Here is a 24,584-nt window from a genome sequence, read left to right as displayed (position 1 = left end):
TCCGCCCCCTCGCGGGATTCCCTCTCATTGGACGCCGCGCGGCGGCTATTTGCATACTACGCTCCGGCTCCGCCCCCGGAAGTGTGTGCCGCGCGGGGGCGGTGCCGCGGCCTCCCTGCCGCCGCGGGGGCTGTCGGGAAGATGGCGGACTCGGTGTCCGGGCGGCGCTGAGCGGCCGGGGCGCGGCGGGTCCCAGCGCGGCCGCGAGCGCCATGTAGGCGGGGCCCGGCGGGAGGGGCCGGGGCGGCGCGGCGGGGCGGGGGCCGGGGGGCCGGACGGGCGCTGCGGAGGTGGGGTCGGGGGTCCCGGTACCGGGCGGGCGCGGCGCCGCTCGCGAGGGCCTCGGTCCTCCGGCGGGCCGGGAGCGGGCCGCGATCCGGGGCCGGGCGGCGGGAGGGAGCGCCGAGGGCGGCCCGAGCGGGTCGGCGGGCGGCCGGGGGTCCCGGCGCGGCGCGATCCGGGTCCGGATCCGGGCTCGGGCTCGGGGCGGATCCCGGCGCCGCCCCCTCCTCAGCCCCGCTCTCCCCCGCAGGGTCCCCCGGTCCCGCGGAGCCCCCCGCGCCGCCCCGCCCGCGCCATGCTGCGCCTGCTGCCATGGCTCCGCGCCCTGAGCCGCCGGCGCGCGCGGCCCGGCAGCCCCCGGGGCCCGGCTGAGCGCAGCGGGGCCGCCATGCATCCCGCCTGCTACTGCGCGGGCAGGGCCAGGCCGCGCGCACTGCTGCTCCCGCTGGATCCCTACGGCCATGGGCTGCTGCACGCCCTGCCCCCGGACGCCTGCAGGGCTCGTGGGCACGGCAAGAGGAAGAGCTGGAACTTCATCCACGAGAAGATGAGCTACGACACCTTCTTCACCATGAAGCGGCTGATCGAGCGCTCGCGCAGCGTGGGCGAAGTGCTGCGCTGGGTGACGCAGAACCCCGGCAAGGTGTCGGCCAGCCACTACCCCATCGCCCTGCACAAGCTGGGCCAGCTCCTGCAGCAGCAGCAGGGCCCGGCCGCCCTCAACGGGGAGAGCCGGCGGCCCGGCCCGGTGCTGGAGCAGCCCGAGTTCCAGACGCTGTGCCAGGCCATCATCAGCGGCTGCTCCAAGTTCGATAACTTCAGCATCGTCAACTGTCTGTACGCTGCGGCTGCGCTGGGTGAGTGGCCCGGGCACAGGGCAGCGCTGAGAGCTTCCTGCGGGAGCAGAGAGTTCCGTGCTCTGGGTGTGCGGAGCAGAGCTCTGCGTCTGTTCTGAGCTTCACAACCCGTGCTGCTCCGTGCGGGTGGGACCGGGCCTGCAGAGCTCTGCCTGGGGCTGTGGAAAAGCAGCCCTCTTGGCTCCCATCCTGAGACGTGCAGGTTGTCTGATGGCTCCTCACTGGGAAAGAGCGTTCCCGCAGCCTGCATTCCCCTCTGTGCATCACGGAGCCTTTCTGGCCTGTGGCAGCGTGCTGAGGGCTTCTCATTAAAGGCCGTGGAGAGCTCCCTGTGCTCCCTCCCACCTCTCGTGGAGGGGATTAGGCTCGCTGGCTGCCTGTGGCAGCAGGTGCCCGGCCCCCCGACCTGAATGTTCCTTCCAGTCCTGTGCCCCCCATGTCCCACGCTGACGTTCCCTGCCATTATGTTTGCTTTTTTGTAATGGCAGCTGCGTGCTGGGCTGAGGTCTGCGCCGAACTGCGCTGAGCTGAGCTGAGCTGAGCTGCCTGCACCGTGCCAGGGGCTGAGGCAGTAACTCGAGATCCCGCTGAAGGTGGGGGGGAGGGGAGGTCCTGCTCCCCCCGGCAGCGCTTTGTGTTTGTTAACTCTGCACCTCTCCCTGAGCTGGGCTCCCCCGGCCTGCTCCGGTTTTGACCCACACTTTGTTCCCCTGCCTCGCCCTCCCCGCTCCCCGTGGGCTCCAGCTCATTAATAAAAATGCTCACCCGCCTTTCGGAGGCCTCCTAAGGAACAAAGCAACTGCTCAGACCAATTCTTCACTTTCCACCTTCTGACTGATTTCTTATTAATGATAAAACGCAGCGACTTACCCCATGCTGCCTTGGTTTCTTTAAAGCCCTTTTAAAAATCGGAATCTCCTCGTCTGGCTCGGGTGAGCAGTGGGCTACTGGGGCCTCATACGGCGCGCAGAACGCTTCATGGCTCTGCTGAGGATATCTCTCCTGACACACGAGCCATGGCCTTTGCCTTTTTTCATAACCACGCTGCGCACGTGGCCTCTCGTCTTTCTGTGGTTGAATAATGCGTCCGGAGTGAGAGAAAGGTATTTCCCCCAGGAGCCGAATCTGAAAGGCCGCAGCTAAGCTGGAAAACACGAGGAGAGGGAGTTAGAAATGTGGAAAGATAAACTCCTGTCACACACGGGCAGTTCGTGTTTCAACCTTGTGTTGACACTCCGTTTGTCTTCCAAACAAAACATTTCTTTAAAGCGCTTTGAGATGCATTATTCGTCCTCACAAAGACCCAGACCTGAAAATGAAGTCTTATTTTTGTGGATAAACCAAAGGGCTTCTGCTGTGGTGGAATGGCTGCCAGCAGGGTGATGTGCTGCTGTGCTGGCATTCTGGCCTGGCCTTCTTGATAGGACAAGGGGGAATGGTCTTAAACTGAGACAGGGGAGGTTTAGGTTGGATATTGGGTGGAAGTTTTTCAGCCAGAGGGTGGTGAGGCACTGAAACAGGTTGCCCAAGGAGGCTGTGGATGCCCCATCCCTGCAGGCATTCAAGGCCAGGCTGGATGTGGCTCTGGGCAGCCTGGTCTGTTGGTTGGCGACCTGCACATAGTGGGGGGTTGGAACTGGATGAGCATTGTGCTCCTTTTCAATCCAGGCCATTCTGTGATTCTCACCTCTGCTCTATCCATTTCTCTCACCTGCTCTGACTCCCCCCATGACAAACCTGTGCCTGGCACCGTCCCTTTTGCAGAGGTGACTTTGGGGTCCTTAATGCTGTCCTTTTGCTGCAGGGCTGCCCGGGGAGTCCCCCCTGGTGCGGGTGCTGGAGGACGAGTCCCGCAACCGCCTGGGCCGCTTCAACCAGAAGGACGTCTCCATGGTGTTCAGCAGCGTGATGCGGCTGCACCCCTCCAGCCCTCACCCCCTGGTCGAGTCGTGCCTCAGCAGCTTGGAGCGGCACCTGGAGAAAGAGCGGCACCCTCAGACCCTCTTCCTGCTGCTCTCCTATTACCGGCTGCGGGCGCAGGCCCTGCAGGGCCACCCTGCCTCTGACCAGCAGCTCATCAACAACCGCAAGATCCTGCGCCTGGTGCGGCACACACTGGGCCAGGTGAGCGCCATGCGGGAGCACGAGCTGGCCCTGCTGGATGAGATGCTGGCCCTGTGCGCCCAGGAGGCCAACAACAAGGCATTGGAGGCCATCTTCAGCTCGCAGCTCTTCTATGAAAACCGCCAAGAGCGATTCATCCGCAGCATGGCAGGTGAGAGTAGTGTGGGTGGAGGCCTCTCCCCACTGCTGGCTGCGTCTGGCTCTGCTCGTGCAGCCTTACGGCTCCTTCCCACACTCTTGGAGCTGCTGGGTTTGTCCAGCACCACGCAGACGTCCTGTGCTGCAGTGTAGGCAGCCCAAGCGGGAGGTGCTCTGTGTGGTGCCTTCCCATCGCTGCCCCCCACGGTGCCCCTTCCAGCACTGTGAGCCCACCTCCCCTCAGGGTGGGCAGTGGGTTGGTGTCTGTGGGTTTGCTTTGGAACCATCCCCACTCTGTGCACTTTCCCACTGCTCTTTAGCTGTGCCACGTGGTTCACGTGGCAGGGATCTGCCTTCCTGCCTGCAGCCCCACACCCTGCTGTGTGCTGTGGAGCTGCCTGGGTTCTGGCTGCATTGCCTCCCTCTGACCCATGCTGCCCAGACTGCAGCCCCTTCTGGAGAGCAGCACTCCAGACAGGGCCTGACCCCCGGCTGTGCTTTGTTGTGCAGAGTGGCTTCCCAGGAAGGCCGAAAACCTGACCCCCTACACCATGGCCCTCATTGCCAAGTACGTGGCCCGGCACCGGCTGCGTGAGCCGCGCCTGCTCGATACCATCGCAAACTTCCTCCTGAAGCGTGGGGAGCAGCTGGACAGCAAGGTGGGTGTGCTGCGTGTCTGACGAGCTGCCGTGGTGCTGGGGGGAGCCCATCTCTGCATTACCACACACTCCCGGTCCTGCCACCACCAGCCCGACTCCTCCTTTGGCTGCAGGTGATCCAGAAGCTGGTGTTTCCCTTCAGCCGGATGAACTACCGCCCGTCCAACCACAGCGAGCTCTTCCCCAAGCTGGAGGCCATCCTGGAGCAGAAAGCGGGCAGCTCGCCCCTGGCCACCGTCAACATCCTCATGTCCATGTTCCAGCTCAGCCACTTCCCCCAGTCTGTCCTGCATCAAGTCTTCTCCCCGGCTTTCATCACCAACGTTATGAGTACGTCGGGCTCTTCCCAGGGTAAACCCGGCAGTTGGGGCACGGCGGGTCGGAGGTGGCTCCGGCAGGGGCAGTGCAGCCCCCCGGGGGCGCAGGGTGGGTGGGCCTGGGGGGTGAGGGGCAGCCTGGGCCCCCTCCAGCCGCCCAACCCTCCCGCAGGCAGCCCCTACGCGCTCATCGTGCGCCGCTACCTCTCTCTGCTGGATGCTGCTGTGGAGTTGGAGTTCCGCGATTACAGCGGCCCGCGCCTCGACCCGCGCTACCGCGTCCTCATGTTCGAGCACGCACTGACAGCCGACGAGGCCAACAGGAAGTACAGGTGAGAGGGGGCCAGGGGGTGCTCCAGTGCCCGGCCCTCACACGGGCAGTGACCCCCCGCTGTTGCTGGGGATGTGAGGTGCAGACGTGGCTGTGGGTACAACCTGGAGAGCTGGGCAGGGAGGATGAGGATCAGCAGGGACTGCGTGGGGTTCTGCTCCCAAAGATGAGTGATCACGGCATGGGTGGAGGTTGGGAGCTGAGCTGCTGGGGAGGAGCTCTGTGGAGAAGGACCTGGGGGTTGTGGTGGCCAACAGGCAACCAGAGGATGACCACAGGATGACTATGGGCCAGCAGTGTGTGCTGGTGGCCGAGGAGGCCAATGGGACCCTGGAATGCACTGCAGGAAGTGTGGCCAGCAGGATGAGGGAGGTGATCCTCCCCTCTGCTCTGGCCTGGGGGGGCACAGCTGGAGCAGTGCACCCAGTGCTGGGCTGCCCAGTTCCAGGCAGGTGGGAACTGCTGGAGAAAGCCCAGTGGAGGATGCGGAGATGGTGGGGCCTGGAGCACCTCCTGATGGGGCAGGCTGAGAGCCCTGGGCTGTGCGCGTGGAGGAGAGAAGGCTGAGGGATCTGAGTGGTGCTGATGGAGATCTGAAGGGAAAGGCAGGGGAGGGGGCCGGGCTCTGTTTGGTGGTGCTCAACGCCAGGACAAGGAGCAGCCAGCACAGACTGCAGCCCAGGAGTTCCATCTGAACATGAGGAGGAATTTCTGTGCTGTGAGGGTGGCAGAGCCCTGGGACGGAGCCCAGAGAGGTGGGGGAGTCTCCTCTGGAGATCCCAAACCCCCCTGGATGCTGTGCAGCTGCTGTAGGGAACTGCTGTGGGGGGATGGAGAGGGGCAGCTCCAGAGAGTGCCTCCCAACCCTTACAGCTCTGGGATGCTGTGGTCAGCAAGAGGCTGGTGTGGGGCTGTGGGGGTGCTGGGGTTGGGTGGTGTCCCCACGTGCCCGTCCCCTGACTGCTTTCCCCCTCAGTTACAAAGGGCTGGTGGCTGAGGCGCTGCGGCAGCTGGTGGGGGAGGAGTGCTACCGGCAGGACGAGGTGCTGCCCCCGGGGTACTGCACAGGTAGGCTGCCAGCACCAGCGGGGCGGGTGCGCTGCTCGGGGGGGTCGGGGCAGCAGAGCTCTGCGTTTTGGGGAAGTGATTCGGGGCCCGCTGCTGACCCCGGTGCTCTCTCTGCAGACTTCCTGCTGTGGATTAACCGCTTGGGCACGGTGTTGCCCCTCTCCCGTGTCCCCGCAGCCTCCAAGGCCCCCCCTGCCGCCCCCCCCGCCGCCATCTCCCTGCGCTCCAGCGTCCTGGCGCTCACCTCGGACTTGCAGGACTTTGCCCCCTTTGCTCCGGAGCCCCCCGGCAGCCCCCCGGCAGCGCGCCGGGAGAACAACCTGGCGGGGCGCTTCCTGTCCACGCTCTGCCCGGCCCCGGGGGGGCCCTGCTACCAGCCCCCCTCGGACTATTACTGCGCCCTAAGCAAGGAGTCTTCCCTGGAGAGCCAGGGCAGCTCCACGCTGAGCAGTCCCTCCGAGTGCCTCTCGGCGCAGCCCGCCGGCACCCCCGACTGCTCCCCACGGGGCTCTTCTGCTGCCACCCTCTTCCAGTTCCCCATTGGGAAGATCCTGGAGGAGGAGGCGGCCGCCTGCCCCGGCCGTGAGCGCTCCTGCTTCCAGGGGGAGCAGCCCCACGAGGAAGCAGAGGGCCGCAGCCCAGCCCCGGCCGAGGACGCCTGCCCTCCGCCCTCACCGTGCCGGCCCGGCCCAGCCAGGGGTCCCACCGAGGGGCCACCAGCGGCCGACGAGATTCAGAGGTACTGAGCAGAGCTGCTCCGCGTGTCCCCCACCCACCCACCCAGGGCCTCGTGGTCCCCACTGTTCAGCCCCGGGGATGGGCTGCTACCGGGTAGGGGGTACCCTTCTGCACCCCAGGGGGGCCCCTCGGTCTCAGCCCGCAGCACGGGGTAACGCTGCCCTCCTCTCACTGCTCTGTCCTTGCAGGGTGGTGCTGTCAGTCAATGACAAATGGCATTACTGCCAGAACTCCGACATCCTGGTGGGCTCACGCGCCATGCGGGACCGACATCTGCGCCTGCTGGGCTACTGTCTGGTGCAGGTGAGTGCTGTGCTGCTCCCTGCCCTTCCATGGGGCAGAGATTGCATCCGTGGCCCTGCAGCGTGGGGCTGGGCCAAACACAACGTGTGATGGGCAGCAGCTTGGAGCTGGGAGTGTCATTTCAGGGCTGCCTGGGGGCAGCTGTCCCCACTGACTTTTGCCCTCTCCCAGCCCAGGAATTTCCCCACGGCTGTGCTCACAAACCCTGGGGTGCAGGGGGCCGTCGCCGTGTGTGTGGTTACAGCCATCCTGCTGCCGCCACCGGTCCTGCAGGTCCCGGCCCTGTGCTGGGCAGGCTGAGCCGGCTCAGCCCCACGCACAGCCTGTGTGCAACCATTGCCGGGTGCTGTCAGCCTGAGGGCTGATCTTTCTGAGGAGGCAGCTCAGCAATGTGGGCCTCCTGCCCTCCATTCCTCCTCCTGAGCAGTCACCTGAATTATGGGCACACATCGGCCCAGCAGTGCCATAAACCACAGCTTAAAGCTTCTTACTGCCCTCCTGCTGGCAGCCGGCGTGCCAGAGCCAGGCAGCTCTGGGTTTTGTAACCGATGGTGGATGTGGTTCAGAGCTCCTTGAGGGGGCTGCAGTGCTGGGAGGGAGTGCCCTGGGATCCTGAGCACCCTGGGGAGCAGGGCTGTGAGGGAACGGCATGGAGCTGCGCAGGGGGGGTCAGGGTGGGGGAAAGGTTGTGCCCAGAGGGCGGTGGGCATGGAGCACTTCTACAGGGCAGCAGGCGCAGCCCTGAGCTGCCAGAGCTCATGGAGCCTCTGGGCAGTGCTGTCAGACACAGGGTCTGGTTTGTGTGGAGCTGGGGTTGGACTCAGTGACCCCTGTGGGTCCCATTGGAGGATATGCTGTGGCTCCGTGGGCTGCTCCTTCCCTCCCCCCACTGCTGTATGCAGTGCTTCTGATGGTTTGAAGTCTGCTGCCAGGTCGGGCTCTGTGCCGCAGTGGCACACAGCTGTGGTTTCCTTCTGCATTTGTGGCTCCAGAGGTCTCTCCTTGCTCTGTTTGGTCATCCCTTTACAAAGAGCCCGAGGCACTTTAACTTCTTGCAGAAGCTGCTTCACACAGCTCTTTCTTGCTCTCCTTGCTTGTCCCTGCCAGCTTGCTTCAAAGGAGCTGTGCTGCAGCCTGGGACACCGGCGGGGCTCATGGGGATGCCCCCAGCCCACCCTGCTGGGCCAGGAGCTTTGTGGGTCTCCAGGCCCTCTCCCCACCCCTTCAGGGCTCTTTCTGTGGTGCTGTTTCTCATCAGGCTGTTGGGAAGGGCTGCTCCCTGGCAGCAGCTCCTGTTCTTTACATCTGCAGCAGCTGCCTTAGCAGTTCCCCAGGGCTGTGGTTTTCTCACATTTCCTGGGAGGGAGGTGGAAGTGTCCTCTCATAACCCTGAAGCTGCGCGGGGCCCAATCTGTCGGCGTGGTGTTGTGACTCAGAGCTCCGCTGCAGTGCCGTGTGGGGCTGAAGGGAGGGCAGCTCTGCTGCAGGCTGTGGGGTGGGAGGCTGTGGGGTGCTGCTCTCTGCCCCCATTCTATGGGGCATGGCCCCGGCAGCCATCCCATTCCCACCTCTTATCCTTCCTCTTCTGCTTGTGCCCCTTGTCTGTGTGCAGCTGTGCCCCAGCAGCAGGTTCCCTGGTGCTGGAATTCGCCTTCCCCTCATCATTCTGCAGTCTCCCTTTGCAGATGTGTGGACCAGCCCTGGGCTCCCCCAACTCCTCATGCTGGAGCAGGGACTCGTCCTTAGTTCCCCACCCAGGGGCTGTCGGAGTGATTTTGGGTCCTCTGGGCACTGTGTGCTGGGCCCCAGGCAGGGGGCTGAAGGGGAGGCGTGGGGGGGCACGGCTACAGCCCTGCCCGGCTGCATGGTGATGAAATTGGGATGTGCAGCACTTGGGAGGCAGAGCTGGTGTGCAGTCATGGAGTGGGGACAGCGGGGCAGTGAGACCCCAACCTCTGCCCACTGAGGATGGCAGCACTGACACCCCTTGAAAGTGGTCCCGAGTCCCATTTCTCCCCCAAGACAGCTGCAGGTGGGCTGTCCCTGCCCCAGGGCCGGCTGTCCCTTCACAATCTGTGCCAGGACAGGGGGGGGCAGAGGCTTTTGAGAATGGCAGTGCGTGGCCCCACGCCGATGCTTCTGTCCCTTTGCAGCTGCCCTACACAGAGCTGGAGAAGGTGAGTGGCATCGAGGAGGCCAAGCACTACCTGCGGCAGAAGCTGAGGGAGCTGCGATTCTGAGGGGCTCAGCCCAGCCGGGTGGGCGCTGGGGGGGCACGGAGCCCCCGGCCCAGGGGGGTGGGAAATGGAGCTGCCCCTGCCCAGGGGCACGGCCGTGTGGGGCCGAGGTGGTGTGAGATATTTATTGCCGGTAGGGTGGGGAGGGGGCGCGACGTGAGTGGTGTGCGGGGGGAGCGTGGGGATGTGTAGGGCTGGGGGCCCTCAGCCCTGGGCCTGGGGTCACCGCAGGGGCCTGGCGTTCCTGGGGGTCCCCGACACGCTGCTGGGGAGGGGGGGGCTGCGCCTGGCCCCCCAGGGCTGTGACAGCCACGCATTGGGGATGCTCCGGGGCCGGGCGCGGGAGGAGAGGGGGGTGCTTGGGAAGCGGGGATAACTTTACAATAAAACTGGTGAAAAGTGTGCAAAGTCCGTTCTCTTTATTGGCATGGGGCAGCGCCCTGCCTGCAGCCCCTGGGCGGCTGGGGGGCACGACGGCAGCGCTCCCCGGCCCCCTGGGCTGCCGGCAGCCGGGGGGGCTCAGCTCCCCTCAGCCCACCGCGCTCAGCGTGACGCCGTTTATTGCCATTGGGGTCACCCCGTTAAATAAAAGCGGGGTTCTGGAAACACCTGATTGTCGGGTGGGAGCGCAGGGCCGGGGCGGGGCGCAGACCTGCGGCGCTGCAGGGTTGCGGTGGGGGGGGCTCTGCCCCACGGCACGGTCGGGACGTGGCCGAGAGGATCCCCGACCGCGGCGGAGGCGAGCGCGGCCGGCTGCGGGGCGGCTTCTCTTTGGCGGAGCCCCGAAGGCGCGGGGTGCCCGGGCCCGGCCGTGCGTGGGGACCCGGCTGTGCCCGGCGGGCGCGGTCTGGCTGCGGGGCTCAAACCGGCATCGGCATCTCGTTGTACTCATCCACGCCTTCCCGCTCGTCCAGGATGGGCTCGGCTTCGTCCGCATCCAGCTGGGGGGTGCGGGGTGAGGGGCGGCGGGGGCTGCGCCCAGCGCCCCCCAGAGCCGGGCAGCTACTTACACACTTCATCTCGCGGTCGGTGAAGATGCGGCTCAGCAGGCACATGCGGAGTGGCACGGTGAGGATGAGGATGAAGGGGAAGGCCAGGGAGGCCACGGTGGACATGACGGCCCAGAGCACGGCCAAGCATGCCAGCTGCAGCCCGGTGAAGAGGTGCATGCGCAGCGTGCGTACCTGCATTGGGGCGGGCGTCAGGGTGCGTGGGACCCTGCGTCCCCCCCTACCCCCGTCCTGTGCCCCTCCTTGCAACGAGGCTCCTGCAGCCCACACTGCGCCCCCCGCCCTAAGCAAGGCATCCTGCAGGTACCTTGGTACACCCAGCCCTGCTGCAGCCCCAGGTGAGGCTCCAGCCCCCCCCCCCCCCCCCCGGGCACGGCACGGCCTCTCCCACCCCCAGAACGCCCCCGGGACCCTCCGACCTTTTTGACATAGGGGACATCGGGGTGGTGCTTGGGGGGCATCAGCAGCAGCTGCAGGCGCTCGTAAAACTGGATGCCGTTCAGGGAGGTGACGCCCATATAGAGGAAGATCCCGAAGAGCACAGCCAGGGGGATCTGGCGCAGCAGCTCCCCGATGACGATGGACAGCCCTAAGGACGGGGGGGGGGTCAGCAGCGGTGTTCAAGGAGGAAACACCGGAGTCCCACGGCCACGTCCCGGCAGGCACCTACCGACGAGCACCGCCACCAGCAGCCCGGTGACGCGCTGCTCCTTCACCTCCTGGATCTTGGGTTTGTCCCCCGGCGCCACCGCCTTGCTCATGACGGTGAGGGCGTTGGCATGTGTGACGGAGCGCACGGTGGCGGCGGCGAGCCAGGGAAGCCCGAAGAGAGCAAAGAATCCTCCCATGGCCACGATAAGCAGCAGGTCGAGGTGAAACCCGGAGCCCTTCTGCAGCATCCTCTCCTTCTTGCTGATGATCAGCCTGGGCACAAGGGCGGACTGTTGGCAGCGCTCGGCTCAGCATGGGTGAGCATGGCTCAGCATGGCATGGCTTAGAATGGCTCAGCGTGGCATAGCTTAAGATGGCATGGCACAGTTTGGCAAGGGTCAGTACGGTATGGCATGGCACAAGTTGTCCTGACATGGAATGGCACAGTTTGGCAAGGCTCAGCACTATGAGGCATGGCTTGGTAGCGCACAGCACGGCTTGGTAGTGCACAGCACGGCATGGCCCAGGTGGGCATGGCTCAGCATGACATGGTATGGCACAGTTTGGCACGGCGCAGCACAGCACGGTAGAGCAGAGCATGGCACAGCACAGCTTGGAATGGCTCAGCGTAGCTCAGCACAGCACAGTTTGGCCCAATGAGCACAGCACAGCATGGCACAGCTCGGCACGGCATGGCACAGCTCGGCACGGCGCACCCAGCCCTGCGCACGTCCCAGCCCGGCCCCGCTGCGCTCACGTGGTGATCTGCGTCTCCATGAAGATGAGGATGAAGACGAGGACGGCAGGGAGGCCGCTGGCCACCATCATCCACACTGGGAAGTCGCTCTTCTCGCCCAGCGGGTTGATCACCCAGCCCCGCTTATCGGGGGCCGTCACCGAGAACCCGCTGGGCACACTCAGCTTCTGCGGGGGCACGGGACGCCGTGGGGTCACCAGCTCCCATAGGGAGAGGGCTGCCCCCATCCCACACTGGGGGAGCCCTGCAGGCCCCAACCCAAAGGGCTCCAGGCAGAGAGGGCCAGATACCGGGAGGCAGCATCCCCTGAAGGACAGGGGGACCACGTGGGGGTCCTGGGTGCTGACCTGCGTGTAGGTGTCACGGATGCTGTAGTCCACCAGCACCATCACCAGGATGGCGATGGGCACCCCAAAGTCCCCGATGAGGCGGCGGATCTGTTGGAGGGACGGGGTCAGCCCGGCCTGGAACTCCCCAACAACCCCTGGGCTCACCGTGCCCCCAAAGCCGGGCTCACCCCATGCCCGCGCCGCCGTCCCGCCTGCCCCACGCACCCGTCCGGGGAAGAAGCGGCTGTTCTTGAACTTGCGCAGGAAGAAGGCGATGAAGAAGGTGCCGGCCATGAGCACCAGGGAGAGCAGCGCCGTGTTGGGCTGCCCCGTCACCTTGGTGGCCCCGCGCTGCGCCGTGCCGTTGGGTGCTGCCGTGCCATTGCTCCACGCGGTGCCGTTAGGCTGAGCGCAGCCGTGCAGGGGGTGCTCCTGGAAGATCTGTGCAGAGTGGGGTGTCAGGAGGATCCCAGCCCCCCACAGCACCCATAGCACCCACAGCTCACCTTGCCCAGCTTGGAGAAGGTCTCATAGATGAAGATAAGGGAGATGAGGAAGGCAAAGATCTCCTGGGTGAAGCGCGAGACGAAGCGCACCAGGAAGCTGCCCTCGCAGGCCACCATCAGCAGCACGATCAGGATGAGCCAGAAGCCGATCCACACGCGCCCCACCAGGTACTCCAGCCCATTGGACGTGCAGAACTGCAGCACAGATGGGGTGAGCGGGGGCGGCCATAGGGACCCCACAGCCAGGAGCACCCCCTGCCCACCGTAAAGAAGGCCTCCTCGAAGACGAGCAGCGGCCCTGAGAAGCCAATGACGAGCAGGGGCTGCGCACCCAGCAGGCAGAACAGCACGCCCTGCAGCGATGTGGAGATGATCAGCTCTGACACCCCGATCAGGTCGTGTGTCTTCTCCCCTGTGGAAAGCACGGGGTCAAGAAAGGCCCGTGGGGTGGAGCCAAGGCCCCTCACTATGCACCACGCTCTTCTGGCCCACACAGAGCTCTGCACAGCTCCCATACGGCACTCCGCTCCATCCCCATGCAGCATGCTGCTTTGCGCCCATGCAATGCACTGCTGTTCCATCCCCACGCAGCACTGCCCCATCCAGATACACCCCACGCCGGTGCTCACCCAGCAGCCCCCCGAAGGTGATGGCGGGGGACAGCGCGGCGAAGTAGATGAAGATGACAGCGGCGATGCACTGCGGGTTCAGCGCGTCCCTGAAGTCACTCAGGTAATGCGGGTACCGGCGCCGCACGTCCCGGATCAGCCCCCCGAAGGGCCGCCCCGTGCGCCGCAGGGGATCATCCTCATCCTCATCCTCAGCCACCTTCAGCTTCAGCAGTGCTGCGCCCAGACAAATGGACAGATGGACGGTCGGCCCCCGCCATACCAAGCCCTTCCCGCTGCGCCCCAGCCCACCTTTCTCCTCGGGGGATTTGGGCTCCAGCAGCAGCCTCCTCTCCTGCTCCTCGCGTTTCTTCAGCATCTCACGCTGGAAGTGAGCGACGCTGCGCAGCAGCTCCTCGCCCTGCACCTCGGAGGGCGGCAGCACCACGCTGCAGTCCAGGAACTCGTTGATGGCCGTCAGCAGGTCGTGCCGGTCGTCCGCCAGGTAGGCGGCCTCGTGGAATTGCTGCGGGCAGAGGGTCAGGGCGGGCTGCTAGGCACCAGCAGCCAGGGGCACGGGGATGGGTATGGGAACAGGGCACGGGGACGGGGCTGCAGGCGGGCGGTGGCACCCACCTTGTCGGACATGAGGGTGGAGATGGAGCGCCCGATCTCATGGTAGTCCATGTGGGTGCTGCTAGGACCCAGCAGCACGAAGAGGAAGCGCACGGGGACGGGCACCTCCAGCACCGAGTCCAGCTCCACCGCCTCCTGCAGTCGCACGAAGGCCATGGTGGGCTGGTCCAGGAACTCCACGCAGCCTGCGGGGCGCAGCGCTCAGCACGGGGTGCCATGGGGTGCACAGCACACGACCCCCCCCCCCGCCACCCCTCCGTACCCACGAGCACCACGGTGGCCTCGGCGTTGTCGGGGATCTTCTCCAGCAGCTTCAGCTCGTGCTTGGACTTGGAGCGGGTGATGCCGGCGGGGGGCGCGGGGGTCGGGACCTCACGCTGCGGGCACAGGGTCAGCACTGCCCGAGGATGAGGAGTGGCAGTGGGGGGAGGGGGAAGGAAGGGCTGCTCACCTCCCGCTCCACGTCCACGCGCGTGTCGTGTTCAGCACCGTGCCCGGCGATGAGGGGCTCGGTGACGGCCGGCTCCCCGCCCTCACCCACGTGGTTGGTACTGTGGTGGTGCACCAGCAGCGAGCCCAGGCTGCCAGCTGAGATGTTCCGGGGGAACGAGAACTCCTTCTCGTCGCTCGGGTGGCTGCGGATGGGCACGGAGCTGTGCGTGGAAGCCACGCGCCCGGGCCGCAGCCTCCCAGCGCCGCGCGGCCCCGGCACCGCACTCACCTGTGCTTGAGCAGCAGCGCACGCAGCACGTTGGCGCGGTCCTCCGCCCGGATCTGGTCGGTGATGACCATCTGCTCCACCACCTGGTGGGCCACGCCCGGCAGCGTCTTCTGGTCCAGATCCAGCAGCACGGCGCCTGGGGGGCAGCGGGCTGAGCCGGGGACCACCCTGAGCGCAACCCCCCGGGGGTCGTCCCCGCGCCGTACCGTGGGACAGCGTCTTGCGCAGCTCCAGCAGGCTGCGGAAGGACAGCGAGGCCACGTGAGGTTTCCCCCAGCGGTCCGTCTCCTCCTCCACGTCCTCCTCAAACTTGATCCAGCGCGCCGTCTCCTTCCACTGCAGCTCCTGGTTCTTGTCCAGCACCAGCTCGTTCAGCTCCACGAACACCTGCGGCGGCGCGGTTCGGTGGGTGCCCCACAGCACAACGCGGGGCGGCCCCCCCCCGGGACCCCCATCCCAATACAACCCACCTCGTGGGGCTGCCGGTCCGACCTGCGCGGCCGCGCGCTCTGCTCGCGGTGCTCCTTACCGACGTGAACCACCTGCGCCTTGGCGCTCTTCCGCACCAGGTGCCGCCGCACGCCGGGCACGTCCTCGAAGCGGTGACCTGCGGCACGGGGACGCGGCAGGCGGGTGGGCGAGGGTGGTGGGCGCAGCCCGGCGGGGCGGGGCGGGGCGGGGCGGGCGGCGGGGAGGAACGCCCGGGCACCGCCGGCGTGAGGGCGGCCGCTCCGGAGAGCGCCGTCGTGGCACCACGTGGTGCTGGAGGGCTCCGAGCCGCGACTGCAGGGCGCTCTGGGGAGGCGCCGCCGCCGCTTCCCGCTCCACGCGCCCGGCCCCGCGTCCCCGCACGCGGCCTCGCTCGTCCCGCGCACCGCTCCGGACCCCACCACCCCCGGGGCGCGAGCGCAGCACGCACTCTTCATGTAGTCGAGGTCGGCCGATGCCAGCGTCTGCGCCTCCGATTCATCCGTGGGCACCTTCTGGTACTGCGCCTGCTCCGCGCCCGTCATGCTGCCGATGCGGCGCCGCTCGTGCAGGTTGTAGCTGCGGTGCCCGGGCTGCGCCCTGCCCGCGGGGCGCCCGGGGGAGCCGCCATCCTCGGGGACGGCGCTGCCCTCGGCTGCACGGCCCTCCTCGGCGCCGGGGCTGCAACGCACACAGCCCATGGCACCGCGGTGCGCCCATCCCGCACAGCCCGTGGCGCAGAACCCGGCGGTGCGCACAGCTGCAGGACGCGGCACAGCCCCCGCTCACCTGGCTGTCGGGGAGGCCGTGGCTCCGTGGGGCTCCGCCGCGGGTCCGGGTGGTGCCGGGGGCTCCTCCACACGGCGCTCGGTCACCTCGTCCTCCTGCAGGAAGAACTGCACCGAGGGGCGTGGCACGGCCAGGAGCAGCCCCCCACCCCGCGGCCCCGCACCGCCCCTACCTGCACCCCCTCGGCGGGGCCGCCCCGCAGCTCCTCGGCCGAGCGCTCCGTCTCGGTGTCGCACGCTTCCTCCTCATCCTCCTCCCCCTCCTCGATGGGGGGGTTCTCCCCGGGGACGGCCGCTCGCCCGCGCTTCTTCCTGCCCTTTTTGGGGACCCCCTTCTTGCGGCGCGCGTCGGGCGGCAGATGCGCGGACAGGGGGTGGTGGATGTGCAGCGAGGACTGCCGGTGGTCTGGGGGGGGGGGGGAATAGCGAGGATTTGGGGTGGCTGTCCCCGCCCTGCGCCCCCCCTCGCGTCCCGTACCCCACTCACATTCGAAGTCCTCCTCCCCGTAGATGCGCCCCGGCTCCTCCACGCTGCGCGGGTGCGCGTCGCTGAGGATCTCCTCGAAGCGCTCCACGCCCAGCGCCTTGTTCAGGTCCTTCTCCTCTTCCTCAGCCAGCGGCGGCGAAGCGGGGCCCGGTGCGGGCGGCTCGGGCTGCGGGCGGGACGGGGCGGGGCTGGGCCGGGCCGGGTGCGTGCCACGGCTCCATACGGTGCGGACGCCGCCACGGCCCTGCGGCACCGCACGGCACGGACATCCCGCACGCCCTCACGGCACGGACACCCCCGTGGCACCCCCGGGTCCGCCCATCCCGCACCCTCACCGCACTCCTGGATGCAGCCCTCCCCGTGCCATCCCGGACACGGATGCCCCGCACATCCCCGCGGCACCGCACGGCACGCACGTCCCGCACACCCCCGCGGCACCCCCGAGCGCAGCCGCCCCGCACAGCCCCAGGACCCCGCACTCGAAGGGCACACCCCCGCTCCCCACGTCCCCCAGCTCCGCGCCCCACGCCCCCCGTGTCACCTCCCTGAGCCCGCACCGCCCCGGGACGGGTGCCAGCTGCAGGGTGCGGGTATGGGCGCGGACGCGGGATATGGGGGCGGGGTGCGGAATGCGAGCACGGGATTTGAGTGCGGATGCGGGGTGCGGGCCGTACCTGAGTCATGGCGGAGCCCTCTCCCTCCGCAGCGCTCGCGGCGCTTTATCGGAAGGTCACGGCGGCGGGGGGGGGGGGGGGGGCGGCGCGGGGGGCGGCGGCTCCGTTCCCCCCCTCGGCAAACACCCGCGGAGCCGCCCCGCACTGCCTCAAGGTGACAGCGCAGAGGGCAGCGCAGCGCAGCAGCATCCCGGCCCCCCCCCCCCCGTCCCCGGGCAGTGCTATGCGCGGCGCCGCCGGAATGCGCTCCCCCGGGCGGTGCGCGGCCCTCCGGAACGCGGCGCTCCCCCCTCCCCCCCCCGGCCGTGCCCGGATCTCGCTCGGGGTTGCGCTGTCGAACCCCTCGGCACTGCTCGTTCCCTTCCCCCCTCCCCCCCCCATATGATCCCGCGGAGGGGGTGGCACGGCTGTAGGGCCGCCCCGCGGCTGGGGGGTGCGGGATGCCGCTGGTGCCCCGCCCCACAGCTCGGGACCCCTCCCCACGACGGCAGCCCCCACCTCCAGCGGTGCCCTCTCTACTGCACGATCACCCCCCCCCCAGACCACTCACCCAGACCACCCCGGGGGGGCCCCAAAGTGGTCCCAGGAGCCGACTCCCCCTCCAGCCCAGAGCCCCCCCAGCCCCCATCCTTTGCTGCCCCACGTCTCCCCTTGCTGTCCCCGCCGGCGCGCACCCTGCCTGTGCCCCACGGGCGGTGCCACACCGCCGGATCCCACAGCCCTCCCCAGGACACCCCCCCCTCACACACACATCCCCCGCCCCCAGCGCTGAGCTCCGGCTGCGGTTACACCGAGGACCCCCCAGCAAACCCACCCCGCCGGGACGGGACGCCGGCGCTGTGCCATCCCCACACCAAGAGCGGCCCCAGCGGGCGATGCCACAAATCACCGTGCACTCTGTCACCTGCAGGACACCGCGGCCGGGCGGTGCGGGGTGCGGGGCAGCGCCTTACCGCGATGTGCAGGAGGAAATCCATGGTGGCACGGTGTCAGGGAAGGGGCACAGAGCTGTGCCAACCACAGACCCATCCCTGGTCACGTGCTACCGCAGCGCAGCCATGGTGTGGGGACGGCGAGGGGTTAATCATTAACCACACAACTGCAGTCCATAAACCGAGCCGAGCACCCGGCACCGGCACAACCGGCACCTGAGGGTACCCTGGCCCCAGCTCAGCTCAGCCTCATGGTGCTGCCCCATAACTGTGCACTGGGGCAGGTGCTGTGTGCCTGGATGGCAACCCTAAGGGTGCGTGGGAGGGCTGTGCAGTGCCATGTGCCGCGCCGTGCCACACTGACCCCCGCTGTGCCATGCGCCATGCTGTGCCACGCTGACCCACGCCGTGCCATGCTATGCGCCGTGCCGTGCCACACTGTACCACGCTGACCCACACCGTGCCATGCCATGCGCCGTGCCGTGCCACACTGTACCACGCTGACCCACACCGTGCCATGCCGTGCCATGCTGCCCCACACTGCACCGTGCTGTGCTGACCCCTCAATGCCACGCTGACGCACACTGTGCCGTGCCGTGCCGATGGTGCCGTGCCCCGACGCTGTGCCCCCGCCCCTCTCCCCGCCGCCCCGTGTGTGCACTCACGCTCTCGAAGGCGGAGGAGACGATGTGGTGCAGCTCGGAGGACACCGGGGAGCGGCTCATGATGCCGTCGGGCGCAGCTCAGCCCTTCTCCTTCTCGCGGGGGCTCAGAGGGCGGTGTGGGCGCAGCATAACCTGCGGGGCACGGCGGGGTCGGTGCGGGTCTCCCGGTGCCGGCCCGGAGCCGCGGTCGGCGTCGCCTCGGGCTGACCCGGGGCCGGGGAGGGAAAGAAAACAGCGCTGCGGGCTGCGCCCCGCGGACGGCTCCGGGAGGGTTTGTGTTGGCCGCGGGGCCGAGCGCTGGGGCGGCCGCCAAGAGCAACGCCGGAGAGCGGAGTTTGGATGGGGCCCAGCGCCGCGGCGCGACCCCGACCGCGCACCCAGCCCCAGCCCCCCGCTGGGCGCCACGGACGGCGCCGGTCCCCCCCGTGCCCCCCACCTGCCCCGGGCAGCTCCGTGTGTGCGGCGGAGCCCTCGGCGCTGCGGTTATTGTGGCCGGAGGTGGCCCCATGTGACAGCACAGACCGGGCGCAGGGATGACTGTGCCTCACATGGGTGCCCGTCATTGCCCCCCGCACCGCCGTGTGCCGGACGGCCTCCAAATCCCACTCTTCCCAGGAGTTTTTCCTGACGCTGTGCCCATCAGCACGGGCAGGCACGGCTCAGATAAGCACTGCTGTGCCTGGCACGCCGTGCTTCCATCCCATTCCTAAAGCATCGGCTGCAGTCGGGCTCTGGAGCCCAACCGCTGCACCAGCTGCTCCCTGCAGGCACCACAGCTGCTGCTTTGCTGCACGGATTGCAGCCTCGTCAACACCTGCTGGGCTGCACGGAGTAGAGCTGGGCTGCCCTGGGCTGCAATGTCGGCAGTAATACGGGGACCACTATGGGGACAGTCCACGGGGATCTCTATGGGGACATCCATGGGAACCTCTGCGAGTACAACCGTGGGACATCCACGGGGTCCACCATGGGAACATCTATAGGAACATCAACAGGAACATCTATAGGAATATCCATGGGCACCACCACCTCCGCGGGCACCTGCTGCCACCAGCCCCCAGCCAGAGCCATAAATTCAGCAGCGCAGGGAAATCGGCCTCCTCGGGTGACCCCACTGGAAACGGTGACAACGGTGCCCTGGTGGCGACTGAGTCACCATGAGCACAGCGGGGCAGAAGAGGAACTTCTCGCTCCGTGCCAGGAGAGGAACCCGCGTGCAGGCTGAGTCAGGGGGCTGCCCGGAGCCCCCCCCTCCAGGTGAGGACCGCGCAGGGGGTGCGGTGCCCCCCCGCGTGCTGCCTTTCCCAGGCTCTCGGCGCGGCACAATGGGCTCTTGTTTGCAGGACCAATCCAGATAAGCAGGGCAGGTCCGCGATAGGGAGATAGGGCTGCCAACACCGCCGCGCTCCATTAATTACCTCCTGGCTCCGATTAGCGCCTGTGCGTGAGCCGGCTCTGCTGCCCCCGCCCCGCGCTGCCATGCATTCCTGGGGCCAGCCTCGACCTGCCCGCCTGATCCCGCCTAAGACGATTACAGGGCACCGTCCCGGCCGCCGCACCGCGCCCCGACGGGGCTGCGGCACCGCTGCGCCCGCACGGCCACGGCACCGCACCGGGGAGCGGAGAGGCACGCAGCGCCGGGGCCGGGACCCGCAGCCGGCAGCGCCACGCGGGCAGCGCTTCGTGGGCGCAGCACCTGCGATCGTCCTGCGGGAGACCCGCAGCGAGGCCCCGCGGGCAGCACCCTCACAAGAAGCATCTTCAGCTGCGACGTCCGTGCGTGCACCACTGCCGTGTGCGCCATCCCTGTGAGCACCATCCCCGTGTGTATCGCTGCCACGTGCACCATCCCTGTGTGCCATCCGTGTGAGCACCACTGCCATGTGTACATCCCTGTGTGCACCACTGCCGTGTGAGCACCACACACACGCCCCAGGCTCACGCTATTGTGTTGCACACGTTGGTGCCTAGGAGACAGGGAGAGGCCGAGAGCTCCACAGCTGCCCCACTGCCCGCCAGGCGCGGACACGGAGCTCTCTACATCCATCCACTCCCGTGGAAGCCGCCGGTGCCCATCCCCATATCCGGTGCCGCCGGTGCGGCACGGAGCGGCTCAGGCCGTGCCGTGCGCGTGGTGTGGCGGCAGAGCGAGGAGCCGGGCTCACCGCCACGTCCCGGCCCGGCTCACCCGCGGCTCCGCGCGGTCCCGGTGCCACCGCCGCCCCCTCCCGTGGCGGTGACCGCGGGATGGATCGGCGCCGCCCCCCCGGGCTCAGCCCCGCGGGGTTTTGTGCTGCGCGCTGCAACTTCGGAAACCGCCACCAAAAATATCGCCCGCCCCGCGGTGACCTCAAAGCCGCCGGGGCCAGGAAATGAATCACGGCGCCGCGCTGCGCCCCCGCGGGACCGAACCCGAACCCCCCTACGGGGACGCGGAACGGACCCGCGGCTCAGCCGCACTCACCCCATCGCCCCGCGGCGTCCCCGCGGTTCCGGGGCTTTGGCCGCCGCCGTCCGCCGGTCCGTCCGCGCCCCTGTCCGCCCCGCGGGGCTCTTATAGCGGTGCGCGCGGAAGAAGAGCGGCGGCGACGGAGCGCGGCGGAGCGCTTTGTTCCATCCCAACGGCGGCGGTGCCAACTCCGAAGCGCTCCGCCGCAGCCACACCTCCGTGCGGCGGGGGGGGCACGGCCGGGGGGCTCTCCCGGCGGGGGCGGGGGGGCGGGTTGGGGGCACAGCCCGGTTCGGGGCGGGGGGCGGCCCAGCGTTAATAGCGGTGCCGTGTAGGGAGCGCCGCCCGCACCCCCGCAGCCCCGCCAGCACCGCCCCCCCGAGTCCTGCGGGGGGGAAGGGGAAGTGCTCCCGGTGCCCCGCAAAGAGCGAAAGCGCATCTCGGTGCCCGGTGCGGGGCGGGCCGCCCGGAGCCGTGGAACGACCGCAAGGGTCCGCCCCGTCCGCACCGAGCGGGGTCCCGGCTCTGCCCCCCCGCATCCCCGTCCCGCACCCGAGCACCACCACGGCGGGCAGCGCGGAGCCGCCCGTGCCGTGAGCCGGGTTGGCCCCGCGGAGCGGCGGCACCGAGCCCCGCACCGTCCCGCCCTCGTCTCTTACCGGGGCTCCGGGCGCGGCGGGCGGCTCGGCGCGGCGGGGCGGGGCCGGGTGGAGCGGGGCGGATTCCGGAAGCCCAAATGGGCAGAGCCCCGCGCCGGAGCGGGGAGCCAACACCGAACCCGGAACCGAACCCGGAACCGCCCGACGGCGGCGGCGGGGATCGAACCGCCGGCCGGATGAGTGGAGTGGGTGGGGCCAGCGGGGGGCGGGGCAGAACGCGAGGGCGTGGTCACGGAATGGGCGTGTTCAGGGCGGGGCCACTACGGGTGTAGCGGAAGGGGCGGGACTTCCGGGCTGACCGGAAGTTTGACGGAAGCGGAGGGGCTGCCGGGAGGTGTGGCGGAAGGGGCGGGGCCGGGGCGCGGGGCCCGGAGCGGAGCGGAGCGATGCAGAAGTACGAGAAACTGGAGAAGATCGGGGAAGGTGCGGCCGGAACCGGGCCGGGAAGTGGGGCGGGGACCGGGGCCGGTCGGCGCCGTGCCCTGTTAGGCCGTGCGCCCTTACTGCTGCGCCCCCGACCCGCCGCAGGTACCTACGGGACGGTGTTCAAGGCCAAGAACCGGGAGACGCACGAGATCGTGGCGCTGAAGCGGGTGCGGCTGGACGATGACGACGAGGTGAGCGGAGCTGCCTGCGCCGGGCCGCCCGGTGCCGGGCCGGGCCGCGCCGAGCCCCGCCGAGCCCCGCCGGGCCGCCGAGAGCCGAGCCGAGCCGTGCCGTCCCGCAGGGCGTTCCCAGCTCGGCGCTGCGGGAGATCTGCCTGCTGAAGGAGCTGAAGCACAAAAACATCGTCAGGTGAGGCCCGCGGGCGGTGCTCCCTGCTCGGCGCCGGCCCGCTGCTGACGCCGCTCCCCGCAGGCTGCACGACGTCCTGCACAGCGACAAGAAGCTGACGCTGGTCTTTGAGTTCTGCGACCAGGTGAGCGGGGCGGGGCGGCCCCGGGTCTCCTCCAGCCGTGCCCTCATGGCCGCCTCCAACCCCCTCCGCAGGACCTCAAGAAGTATTTCGACAGCTGCAACGGGGACCTGGACCCTGAGATCGTGAAGGTGGGGGGCTGTGGGGGGTGTGGGGGGCACAGCCCTCTCTTCTCTCTTTCCCTCTCTGCTCTGCTGCTGTGAGGCCCCATCTGCAGCACTGTGCCCGGGTCTGGGGCCCCCAGTACAAGAAAGCAGAGAGCTGGTGGGGAGGGTCCAGAGGAGCCACAAAGATGATCAGGGGCTGCAGCACCTCCACTACAAAGACAGGCTGAGGGAGCTGGGCTTGTTCAGCATGGAGAAGAGAAGGCTGCGGGGTGAATCATTGCAGCCTTCAGCACCCAAAGGGAGCCTACAGACAGGAGGGGAGTCAGCTCTTGGGAAGGGGAGATAACAGCAGGACAAGGGGAAATGGTTGGAAGTTGAGGAAGGGCAGATTTCAGCTGGATGTGAGGGGGAAGTTGTTTGCTGTGAGAGTGGTGAGGTGCTGGAACAGCTGCCCAGAGAGGCTGTGGATGCCCCGTCCATCCCTGAGGTGTTCAAGGCCAGGTTGGATGGGGCCCTGGGCAGCCTGGGCTGCTGTGAAATGTGGAGGTTGGTGGCCCTGCATTGGTGGGGGGTTGGAGCTTCATGATCCTCGAGGTCCTTTCCAACCCAAGGCATTCTGTGATGCTGTCATTTTGGGCTGGTGGTGGCAGTGGTGCTGTGCTGATTCTGGGCTGTGCTCCTCAGTCCTTCATGTACCAGCTGCTGAAGGGCCTCGCGTTCTGCCACAGCCGCAACGTCCTGCACAGGGACCTGAAGCCGCAGAACCTCCTCATTAACAGGGTGAGTGCTGGGCCGGGGGCGGCACGCTGGGGCCCCCCCTTTGCCTCTTGGGGTCCCTTCGGTGCTCCCTCAGCCCCTGACCCCTTTGTCTCACTGCAGAACGGGGAGCTGAAGCTGGCAGACTTCGGCCTGGCGCGGGCCTTCGGCATCCCGGTGCGCTGCTACTCAGCAGAGGTGAGGAGGGGGCTGCTGGCTGCACCTGGGGGTCCCGGCCTCGCCCGCCCCTCCCCGAGCATCCCTTCTGCCCCACGCAGGTCGTCACGCTGTGGTACCGACCCCCGGATGTGCTGTTTGGTGCCAAGCTCTACTCCACCTCCATCGACATGTGGTCGGCCGGCTGCATCTTCGCAGGTAGCTGTAGGGCCGGGGGGTTGCGGGGTGCCCTGGGGGGGCCATCTGGGTTCTCACCCCATCCCTGTGCAGAGCTGGCCAATGCGGGGCGGCCGCTCTTCCCGGGGAACGACGTGGACGACCAGCTGAAGAGGATCTTCAGATATCCTTTTGGGACGCGGTGTTCATGTGGGGGGGGGTGAGGGCAGAGCCTTGCCGGGGCCCCGCATGTCCCACAGCTCCCCATGGCCCTTGACAGCCCCGCATGCTGCTGGGCACCCCCACGGAGGAGCAGTGGCCGGCCATGGCCAAGCTGCCCGACTACAAGGTGAGGGGTTGGGGGACACGGTGGGTTGGGGGGGGGCAGCATGGGGCCAGGCGCTCACGGCTGTCCCCAGCCCTACCCCATGTACCCCGCCACCACCTCCCTCGTCAACGTGGTGCCCAAGCTGAACGCCACCGGCCGGGACCTGCTACAGGTGAGTGTGGGGGGGGGAGGGGCATTGCTGTATCCCACTGTGGGGAGGGGGCTGCTCTGGGGGCCCTCAGCCTCGCCCCCATCCCGTGCCGTCCCCAGAACCTGCTGAAGTGCAACCCGGTGCAGCGGATATCGGCGGAGGAGGCCCTGCAGCACCCCTACTTCACGGACTTCTGCCCCCCCTAAACCCACACGGAGCCGTGGGGGCAACGGGGGTTTGGGGGGGGCGGGACCAGGCGCCCCGTGCCCCCCCCCCCCACCCGCTATGTGTTAGGATTTTAACCCAGCTCCGCCCCGGGCTGCCTGCGTGCCGAGTCGGGGCCGTGCCGTGCCCCCCCCGTGCCGGTGTAGCAGTAGGATGGGGGGCCGGGCCCCACAGCCCCCCCAGCCCTGGTGGCGGTCGGGGTCCCCCGGAGCTGGCCCCAGGGGTCGCCCCTTTCCCGACCGCGCTGTCAGTGGGTGCAATGCGTCTTTGTTACCGATATAAAGAGCTTCCCCCCCCCACTGCCTCCTTCCTGTGTGCCGCTACGCGGTGCGCCAGCCGTGCCCCCCCCAGAGCCAGCCGTGTGGGGCAGGACT

At 68.1% G+C, this 24,584-nt stretch overlaps 3 protein-coding genes across 10 annotated transcripts; 2 read left to right on the top strand and 1 right to left on the bottom strand.

Annotated features, from left to right (window-relative positions):
* Positions 1 to 112: 112 nt before the first annotated feature.
* On the top strand, positions 113 to 9,456 carry FASTK (Fas activated serine/threonine kinase). Of its 2 annotated transcripts, none has more exons than XM_031613816.2 (10): positions 113 to 214; positions 533 to 1,139; positions 2,944 to 3,414; positions 3,912 to 4,060; positions 4,174 to 4,411; positions 4,550 to 4,709; positions 5,685 to 5,776; positions 5,894 to 6,515; positions 6,703 to 6,817; positions 8,971 to 9,456. In XM_031613816.2, the coding sequence occupies exons 2-10, from the start codon at positions 578 to 580 to the stop codon at positions 9,055 to 9,057; spliced, it is 2,496 nt and encodes an 831-aa protein (XP_031469676.2). In that variant the 5' UTR covers positions 113 to 214; positions 533 to 577; the 3' UTR covers positions 9,058 to 9,456. The 2 variants fall into 2 exon arrangements, with proteins under 2 accessions (XP_031469676.2, XP_031469677.2); XM_031613817.2 differs by having other exon boundaries at positions 115 to 214; positions 4,174 to 4,390.
* A 2-nt stretch (positions 9,457 to 9,458) lies between these two features.
* On the bottom strand, positions 9,459 to 21,594 carry SLC4A2 (solute carrier family 4 member 2). 6 transcript variants are annotated; one of them, XM_031613815.2, is made up of 23 exons: positions 21,395 to 21,594; positions 18,287 to 18,418; positions 16,016 to 16,181; positions 15,702 to 15,934; positions 15,530 to 15,636; positions 15,192 to 15,421; positions 14,743 to 14,879; positions 14,479 to 14,659; positions 14,273 to 14,408; positions 14,003 to 14,186; positions 13,814 to 13,928; positions 13,552 to 13,736; positions 13,228 to 13,441; positions 12,937 to 13,152; positions 12,571 to 12,719; positions 12,308 to 12,502; positions 12,027 to 12,242; positions 11,820 to 11,909; positions 11,473 to 11,639; positions 10,735 to 10,988; positions 10,484 to 10,653; positions 10,065 to 10,238; positions 9,459 to 9,995 (listed from the first exon to the last, which is right to left on the bottom strand). In XM_031613815.2, the coding sequence occupies exons 2-23, from the start codon at positions 18,344 to 18,346 to the stop codon at positions 9,915 to 9,917; spliced, it is 3,660 nt and encodes a 1,219-aa protein (XP_031469675.2). In that variant the 5' UTR covers positions 18,347 to 18,418; positions 21,395 to 21,594; the 3' UTR covers positions 9,459 to 9,914. The 6 variants fall into 6 exon arrangements, with proteins under 6 accessions (XP_031469675.2, XP_031469673.2, XP_031469674.2 ...); XM_031613813.2 differs by having other exon boundaries at positions 12,937 to 13,441; XM_031613814.2 differs by having other exon boundaries at positions 12,937 to 13,441; positions 15,530 to 15,624.
* Positions 21,595 to 21,685: 91 nt separating this feature from the next.
* Positions 21,686 to 24,507, top strand: CDK5 (cyclin dependent kinase 5). 2 transcript variants are annotated; one of them, XM_031613822.2, is made up of 12 exons: positions 21,686 to 21,817; positions 21,923 to 22,011; positions 22,122 to 22,189; positions 22,253 to 22,313; positions 22,385 to 22,441; positions 23,102 to 23,197; positions 23,297 to 23,371; positions 23,452 to 23,548; positions 23,621 to 23,690; positions 23,795 to 23,855; positions 23,926 to 24,006; positions 24,105 to 24,507. In XM_031613822.2, exons 1-12 carry the CDS (start codon positions 21,781 to 21,783, stop codon positions 24,189 to 24,191), a joined length of 879 nt encoding a protein of 292 aa, XP_031469682.1. In that variant the 5' UTR covers positions 21,686 to 21,780; the 3' UTR covers positions 24,192 to 24,507. The 2 variants fall into 2 exon arrangements, with proteins under 2 accessions (XP_031469682.1, XP_031469680.2); XM_031613820.2 differs by having other exon boundaries at positions 23,926 to 24,343.
* The last annotated feature ends 77 nt before the right edge of the window (positions 24,508 to 24,584 follow it).

The sequence above is a fragment of the Phasianus colchicus genome, chromosome 6 (genome assembly GCF_987193195.1).
Source record: "Phasianus colchicus chromosome 6, bPhaCol1.hap1.1, whole genome shotgun sequence".
NCBI lineage: Eukaryota > Metazoa > Chordata > Aves > Galliformes > Phasianidae > Phasianus > Phasianus colchicus.
Note: the sequence above shows the minus strand (reverse complement) of the source record. Positions and strands in the feature narration are given on the sequence as shown.

Excerpts from the sequence above, each read along its gene's own strand:
- SLC4A2 (XM_031613813.2), bottom strand. The coding sequence starts at position 18,346 with ATGAGCCGCTCCCCGGTGTCCTCCGAGCTGCACCACATCGTCTCCTCC. Across the intron at positions 15,422-15,529 it reads ACGGCCTCCCCGACAGCCAG|CCCCGGCGCCGAGGAGGGCC; the intron begins GTGAGCGGGGGC and ends TGTGCGTTGCAG. Across the intron at positions 13,737-13,813 it reads GGCCACCGTGGTGCTCGTGG|GCTGCGTGGAGTTCCTGGAC; the intron begins GTACGGAGGGGT and ends TGCGCCCCGCAG.
- CDK5 (XM_031613820.2), top strand. The coding sequence starts at position 21,781 with ATGCAGAAGTACGAGAAACTGGAGAAGATCGGGGAAG. Across the intron at positions 23,198-23,296 it reads AGAACCTCCTCATTAACAGG|AACGGGGAGCTGAAGCTGGC; the intron begins GTGAGTGCTGGG and ends GTCTCACTGCAG. Across the intron at positions 23,372-23,451 it reads TGCGCTGCTACTCAGCAGAG|GTCGTCACGCTGTGGTACCG; the intron begins GTGAGGAGGGGG and ends TGCCCCACGCAG.
- FASTK (XM_031613816.2), top strand. The coding sequence starts at position 578 with ATGCTGCGCCTGCTGCCATGGCTCCGCGCCCTGAGCCGCCGGCGCGCG. Across the intron at positions 4,061-4,173 it reads GGGAGCAGCTGGACAGCAAG|GTGATCCAGAAGCTGGTGTT; the intron begins GTGGGTGTGCTG and ends CTTTGGCTGCAG. Across the intron at positions 5,777-5,893 it reads GCCCCCGGGGTACTGCACAG|ACTTCCTGCTGTGGATTAAC; the intron begins GTAGGCTGCCAG and ends CTCTCTCTGCAG.